Consider the following 8,395-nt stretch of genomic DNA (forward strand, 5'->3'; position numbering starts at 1 on the left):
ATAAAAATCCTGTCTTTAATGAGAGGGCGAAACATGTTGAAATTGACTGTCATTTTGTGCGACAACGGTTCATCTCCAGTCTTATTTCTCTCTCCTTCATTAGAATTGACTCTCAGCTAGCCGATTTATTCACGAAATCACTCACCAGACCTAAGCATCACACCTTACTGGGCAAGTTGGGTGTTTTCTCAAACCCCTCCAACTTGAAGGGGAGTGTTGAAGAAAGGATAGAAGACAATCTAAGACTTGATTTCAACAATGAAGTTAATCGGAGAATTGATTGGCATTCATCACTGCCGATTGACAAAGGGAAACATAAAAGAGAAGATATTGGTTTAGAACTCGAAGTACAAAAGCATTCCTTGAGATATCCGAAGTAGTATTTTGTTTCCAAATCTAATGGGAGTGTGAAATGACAACTCTATCCTTGAAGGAGATTATGTCACATTCTCTACAATCTAGTTGTCCATAATAGTAAAGGAAATCATCCATATTTAACATATATTTTTCAAAAGTATTCACTACTAGAAACACAGACTTTTCCCACGGAAGAATCGGTGGAAAATCTGTGTGAAATTTCAATATTCCCACGACATTCCCAGGGGAGACGCTCGGTAGGAAAATGGCTGGTGGAAAAATAGTTTCCCAGGACATTCGTGGGTAATTCCCAGGGCGTTTCCCACTGAGGGTTTGACGAGAACTTGGTTGGGTCACTAGTGTAATTTTCCACTAACGTCGTGGGAAAAGTAAGAAAATATAATTATTTAATTTTCTTAAGTTTTCCACCGAATCCATGGGAATTATTAAAAATAATTTAAATATTTTTTTTATTTTACCCATAAAAGCAGTGGAAAATATTCACAATCTGGAAATAGACATATGAACATTCCCACGAAATTCAGTGGGAAATGTTAAAATTCTGGAAAAGAATATGCACAAAATTCCTATGGAGTCGGTGAAAAATTCGTGGGAAATCTCGAAAATATTTTCATGGCCAAATCTATTTTTAGAATCACCACCTGCCAGACAGAAAGTACAACCAACAATACAAGACTAAATCCAATTACACATTCAAATACCAAATTCAACATGCAATCCAATTCATTTCATAAACAATAACTAATCAATCTATTTCATAATCAATATCCAATTAATCAGAAAGTAGAATAAAAACTCAAAAAATCCAACATTCATCTGATTGACTTGGTTGCACTGACTGGGCTTGTTAATAGCCAAGGTCATCTGATTGACTTCGTTGGCCAATGTGGCAACATGCGCTTATAATGCTGAAACAACGTCTAACTCAAGGACGCCCACAGTATTTTGTACTTTGTGTCTGCCCATCTCTCCTTGCCAATCAAGATTGCTTTTGGAGAATTTATTCAATAATACATATATCTCATAGAAGCTTTTCTCCAACGTAGGCTGTTTAGGCGAAAGTTCAATTCCGCAATAAACGATGCAGTCCGCGAAGAGGTCGAACAATTGTTAGAAAATGGCTCAATCAGAGAATCAAAATACCCCCAATGGGTCGCCAATGTGGTCATGGTGAAAAAGAAGAACGAAAAATGGCGGATGTGCGTAGACTTTACGGATTTAAACAAAGCATGCCCCAAAGATTCATTCCCTCTACCTCACATTGACCCGCTCATTGACGCAACGGACGGGCATGAACTGCTGAGCTTCTTGGATGCCTACTCGGGCTACAATCAGATCCTCATGGAAGAGGAGGACCAGGAGAAGACCACCTTCATCACCCACCAAGGAATGTACTTCTACAGGGTGATGCCCTTCGTACTGAAAAACGCAGGTGGCGACATACCAAAGGTTGGTGACCAAAATGTTCAAAGACCAACTCGGCAAGACCATGGAAGTCTACATAGACGACATGTTTGTCAAGTCCAAAAGTAAAGAAGATCACATCAACCACCTGAAAGAAGCCTTCGATATACTCAGGCGGTACGAAATGAAGCTGAATCCTGAAAAGTGTTCATTCGGCATGACCTCAGGAAAATTCTTGGGCTTCCTAGTATCGTAAAGGGGTATTGAGGTCAACCCCGACCAAATAAAATCCATTGAAGGAATACCAGATTACTTAACCAGCAAAAAACATATTCAGAGGCTGACCGGCCGCATCGCCGCCCTGTCGAGATTCATCTCACGATCATCTGATAAATGCTATAAGTTTTTCGGCGTACTCAAGAAAGACAACGACCTCTAATGGACTTCCGAGTGTGTTCTATCCTTGAAGGAATTAAAGGCTTATCTGTCGTCACCTTCGTTGCTTTCCAAAGCAGAACCGGGGGAATGCCTTCTCATCCACTTCGTTGTATCTGAAGTAGCGGTGAGTGCAGTCTTGGTCTGAGAAGATAAAGGTATGCAATCCCCCATCTATTACATTAGCAGAACCTTAATCAACGCCGAGACGAGGTATCCCCTCCTCAAAACATTGGCCCTGACCTTGGTCTTAGCTTCACCAAAGCTTAGACCATACTTTCAGCACCACCCCATCTCGGTAGTCACAACTTTCCCCTTGCGAAGTATTTTGCATAAGCCTGAACTATCGGACATGTTAGCCAAGTGGGCCATAGAATTGAGCGAGCACGATATTACATATCAACCACGGACGGCGATAAAATCACAAGTCCTTGCCGACTTCGTCGCCGACTTCAGCGCAAAAATAATGCCCGAAGTCGAAAAAGAAGCCGCCCACGCTTCTCCGCGAGCACAAGATCTTTGGATTTTGTACACCGATGGTGCTTCCAATGCGTTAGGGGCCGGACTCAGACTTGTGCTCGAAGTCCCGACAGGCGAAGTGGTTCACCAGTCCATAAGGTGCCCGGACATGACTAATAACGAGGCCGACTATGAGGCCGTGATTGCTGGGTTAAGGCTAGCACTCAAGTACGGGGAGAGGCAGGTCATCCTACACTGCGACTCTCAACTCGTCGTCAACTAAGTCACAGGGACTTTCCATATCAAAGAGCAAAGGTTACAAAAATACCAGGTCAAGACCTACAAACTACTTCCCGAGCTCGACGAGTGCCAGCTCGACCAAATCCCTCGAGCACAAAACATCGAAGTAGACGGCCTCGCCAAATTGGAGGCAGCAACTAAAAGCATAACCAGAGAAGGAAACGTGGTTACCCTCCTCCACTCATCGATAGATCAAATCGAGGTAAGGACTATAAATCTAACTTGGGACTGGCATAACCGTATTGTTACATACCTTTAGGACGGTGTACTCCCAGATGATAAAAAGGAAGCCAAGAAGCTCCGGATGGAAGCGGCCAGGTACATCATCATTCACAATGACCTATACCAAAGGACGTATGGCGGCCCCCTAGCAAAATGCTTAGGCCCGAATCAAACGCGACGCATCCTAGAAGAAGTCCACGAAGGCCACTATGGAGCTCACTCAAGCAATCGAGCTCTGGTCAGATGTCTCATACGGGCAGGTTACTACGGGACTACCTTGAAAAAATAGGCTGCAGATTTCGTGAAAAAATGTGAACAATGCCAAAAATACACCCAAATGATCCATCAAGCGGCCGAGCATCTCCACTCGTTCACCTTCCCTTGGCGTTTTATCAAATGGGAAATGGACATCGTCGGCCCCCTCCTTGCGAGGCAAGGTAACGTACGATTTCTTTTGGTTTTAACTGACTATTTTAAAAACATGGGTAGAAGCAGGAGCATTCGCCCAAATACACAAACAGGAAGTGATTGCCTTCATATGGAAAAACATTGTGTGCCTCTTCGGCCTCCCCAAAGAGATCAGTTGCAACAACGGGCCCCAATTTACTGGAAAGAAGGTCGCCGAAATTTTTGAGAAGTGGCATATCAAAAGAATACTCTCCACACCATACCACCCCACGGGAAACTGCAAGCGGAATCTTCCAATAAATCAATACTGAACATCATGAAGAAAAAGCTTGAGGACACCAAGGGATTATGGCAGGAGCTATTCCCATAAGTGCTTTCGACCTATCGCACAACGCAAAGGACAAGCATAGGAGACACACCCTACTCTTTAGTCTATGGGACTGATGCGGTAATATTGGTCGAAGTTGGAGAGCCCAGTTTGCGATATTCCCATGAGAGCGGGCTGAGGAACGATGAAAACAGAAGTCAAGAGCTCGACGAAGCCGAAGAACGGAGAGATATGCCCTACATAAGGATGGTCGCCCAAAAATAACAGGCAGAACGCTATTATAACAAAATGGCCAAGATCAGACCACTCAAAGTCGGGGACTACATGCTCAAGGCCAAAACACAAGCAAGTAAAGACCTGCAGGAAGGCAAACTAGGGACGAATTGGGACGGCTTGATGTGTGGCTATAATTCCATAGCTTTGTACATTATGTGCCTTGCATTTACATGCTTTAATGATAAATTGTACTTTATTTGCGCATAATGAAGTCTATTTTATGTGTAGGTGAATTGGAGATGAAAGTAGAGCAAAAGGAATACTTAAACGTTGAAAGTGTGCTCGAGAACAGTGAAAAGGAGAGACCTGGCGAGGCCAGCCAAAGGCCAGGCTGGACGAGACTTAGCCTGGTGAGGCCAGCCTAAGGCCAGGTTGGACCAGGCCTTAGCCTGGCGAGGCCAGACTAATTCCAGGCATTAGGCTGGCGACGCCAGGCCTAACGCCAGGTCCAATCCGAGTTTTGAAGACTTAAGTTGTTCTGGGTTTGACTGGGACTCGGCCCACACGTTTAGGGTTTCTTCTACACATATAAATAGACCTAAAACACCACTTGGAAGGACGGTTTTTTTTTAGCAGCCAGAGGCTGGAAGCCAGAGGCAAGGAAAGCTGGTGGAATCACCTCTTGGGAGTTAGAATCATCTATTTCTACATATTTTTATCTTTACTTTATATTTTAATCATGCAAAATATTTGGGATATTGTTACTATGAGTATGAGTAGCTAACTTCCTAATCTAGGGTGTTGATGGAACCTATTGAAGGATGATTTTCTTATTACGTTAATATAGATTTGCCGTAGTATTTTCTCTATTTGTTCAACTATATTATTCTTGTGGTTGATTGAAGGGCCCTCAATTACCTGTGCTTATTTAGTATGTATTACTCGGGAGAGAGTGTATATTTAGGTAGTTGTTGAACAACATCACTCCTAAACGTATATGAGGGATCAATATGGAGGTTTAAAGGTGGGTTTAGGGATAACGAAACCTTGATGCGATCTGAGTGAGCTGTACTTAATGCCAGCTAGCGTAATATGGGAGAATATGCCTAGTAAATTATGGTAATTACTCGGGAGAGAGTTACGACAGTTAGAGTGCTCATGGTCGATAGAGAAGACTTAGGCAAATTTATAGAAAACGTAGCAGAAAGGATTCCGACAATTCCGGAAATCATAAATCTAGACTTCCTTAGTCTTGTCTATAATTTCATCCATGTTAGTTGATAATTTTACTGCTTTATAATATTTTCTAGCTAATTAGTAGAAATAAAAATCTAATCTTTATAACTAGAAAATTATTTGAACTTGTATTTCTTTGCAATATTGAATAGTTGTAGCTAAGCCTTAGTTCTCTGTGGGATTCAACTCCGGACTTGTAAACCGGATTATATTTGCAACGACCGCTTAAGCCTTTTTATAAGGCATAGTAGGGCGTGATCAAATTTTGAACCAAACATGGCTGACGGAATAGAAAATCCAATAAACAACAGAAACAATGAGAATGAACCAAACATTCGGGGTGTGGTGCCTCTTGTACCAGAAATATCATTATATGATTGGGCACAGCCCACCGCCGACAATCTGGCAACCGTAATTGCAGTCCCTCAGATACAAGCAGAATCATTCCAAATCACAAATAACATGCTACATTTGTTGAAGAACAAGGGACTGTTCTCAGGGTCACACATTGAAGATCCTCAGCAGCACCTGAAGAATTTCCTATCAATATGTTTAACGCAAAGGCAACCTAACGTAACACCGGACGCAATAAAGCTTTTGCTGTTCCCATTCTCACTAACAGGAGAAGCTCAGACTTGGCTTAATTCACTCCCCATAAATTCCATCACTACTTGGGAGGAATTAGTCAAGCAATTTTTGAACAAATTCTACCCACCAAATAAAACTGCCCAACAGATTGATGATATATTGAGCTATAGGTAGAGACCAACAGAATCACGACAAGAAATATGGGAGAGGTTCAAGGGCATGCTGGTTAAGTGTCCACATCATGGTATTCCAGATCAGATGTTGGGACAGAGATTCTACATGAGACTGGCTGACAGCTTAAAGGCCAATGCTGATACTTCAGCAGGAGGAGCATTTCTGAGTAAAACATTCGCAGAATGCAAGATCCTACTTGATAAGATGGCACAAAACTCAGGATGGATGACTAGAGCCTCCACGATCGCTCCGGTAGTTCACTCAGTGGCGTTGGACCCAAACAACTCCATAGCTGAGAATGTGGCCACTCTAATGACACAAATGAGTATCCTCACCAAGAAGATTGATGAATCAGGCCAGAAGTAGCAGGTTCACATAGTTGACACAACTAATGGGGGCTTATGTACACCATGCATTAACCAACCATATGTTTGCTCGTGGAGTGCGGAAGGTGACAACCAGCAATATTATGAAGATATGAATTATGTAGCTAACTATGGGGGACAAAGGCAAAGTGGTCTGAATTGGGATCAACATAATCAACAATATAGACCAGTGCAGCAGTATTACAATAACAACAACAATCCTGGAGCTATGCAACCAATGGGTCAAGTTGCACCTTACCCAAGGCAACAGGGCTACATCCAGCAAAATCAGCAGCTAACTTATCAACAACAGATTATAAGATCAGATGATGGGTTTACTAAACTTGAGGGAATGTTGGACAGCAACAACAAAATGCTGCAACAATTGATTGGATCCACAGGAAAAATGCAATAGAGGGTAGACTCGCATGAATCAACGATAAAGGGTATTGAGATTCAATTAGGACAGATTTCTATGGCCCTAAATAATCATCCCCAAGGGACGTTACCTGCAGATACACAAGTCAATCCAAAATAACAGGGCCTGAAACAGCTTATGGCAGTGAGTCTATAAAATGGTAGAGACCTAGATCTGGAGCAAGAGATGGCTCGCGAAATCCGGCCTACTGAAATACTTGTGCCTATCCCCATCGAGATAGATGACTCAACAGGGTTGACAGAGGTGATGGTACAACATGCGCAAGCTGAAACAAGCAAAGAAAAAGAAGTCGCAAAGGAAACTGAGTCAGAGCAAGAGAAGGCAGCAGAAACAGTGCCAGAGCAGGTTCAAAATCAAACCACATTAAAGAAGCGGCCTCTAGCACCTTTCCCCCAAAGATTGGCCAAATATCAAAAAGATGAGAAATATAAGAAAATCTTAGAGATGTTGAAGCAAATTCAGGTAAACATTCCATTGATTGATACCTTAAAGGAAATGCCTGGTTATGCAAAAATAATGAAGGACTTGATATCTCGTAACTTTGACTTTCAAGACTTGGCCACAGTTACACTAACTAAGACATGTAGTGTTGTTGTGACAAGACCCATAGCTGAGAAGTTATCTGATCCAGGGGGTTTCACAATCCCATGCACAATAGGCAACTATGCATTTGCTAAGGCACTCTGTGATTTGGGGGCAAGCATAAACTTGATGCCCTTGATTATCTACAAAAGGTTAGGCATTGGAAGAGCTAGACCCACGTCTATGTTGTTACAGCTGGCCGATCGGACAGTGAAGAGGCCCTCTGGTATCCTTGGTGATGTATTAGTATATGTGGGGAAGTTTGTTTTCCCAGCAGATTTTGTCATTTTAGACTGCCGGGTTGACGAGGAGATTCCTATAATTTTGGGAAGGCCATTCTTGGCCACTGGGAGAGCCCTAATTGATTATGAAACTGGAGAGCTAAAGATGAGATTGAACGATGAAGAGATAACATTTAATGTGCAGAAATCTATGCGGTGACCCAGTGAGTTTGTTAACTGCTCTCTAATAGAAGCTGTGGATGTAATCTTGGAGAAGGAAGATAAGACTCTGAATGCAAAAGACCTGATGTGTGGCTATAATTCCATAGCCTTGTACATTATGTGCCTTGCTTTACATGCTTTAATGATAAATTACACTTTATTTGTGCATAATGGAGTCTATTTTATGTGTAGATGAATTGGAGATGAAAGTACAGCAAAAATGATACTTTAACGTTGAAAGTGTGCTCGAGAATAGTGAAAAGGAGAGACCTGGCGAGGCCAGCCAAAGGCCAGGCTAGACCAGGCGTTAGGCTGGTGAGGCCAGCCAAATTCCAGGCGTTAGGCTGGCGACGCCAGGCTTGAGGTCAGGTCCAATCCGAGTTTTGAAGACTTAATTCGTTCCGGGTTTGACTAGGAC

The 8,395-nt window shown here is 42.6% G+C and overlaps 1 protein-coding gene across 1 annotated transcript; it reads left to right on the plus strand.

Annotated features, from left to right (window-relative positions):
- The first annotated feature begins 7,117 nt into the window (after window positions 1-7,117).
- On the plus strand, window positions 7,118-7,975 carry LOC138900124 (uncharacterized). Its single transcript, XM_070186832.1, has one exon. The coding sequence runs from the start codon at window positions 7,118-7,120 to the stop codon at window positions 7,973-7,975; it is 858 nt and encodes a 285-aa protein (XP_070042933.1).
- The last annotated feature ends 420 nt before the right edge of the window (window positions 7,976-8,395 follow it).

This window comes from Nicotiana tomentosiformis, chromosome 10, assembly GCF_000390325.3.
Source record: "Nicotiana tomentosiformis chromosome 10, ASM39032v3, whole genome shotgun sequence".
In the NCBI taxonomy this organism is placed as follows: domain Eukaryota; kingdom Viridiplantae; phylum Streptophyta; class Magnoliopsida; order Solanales; family Solanaceae; genus Nicotiana; species Nicotiana tomentosiformis.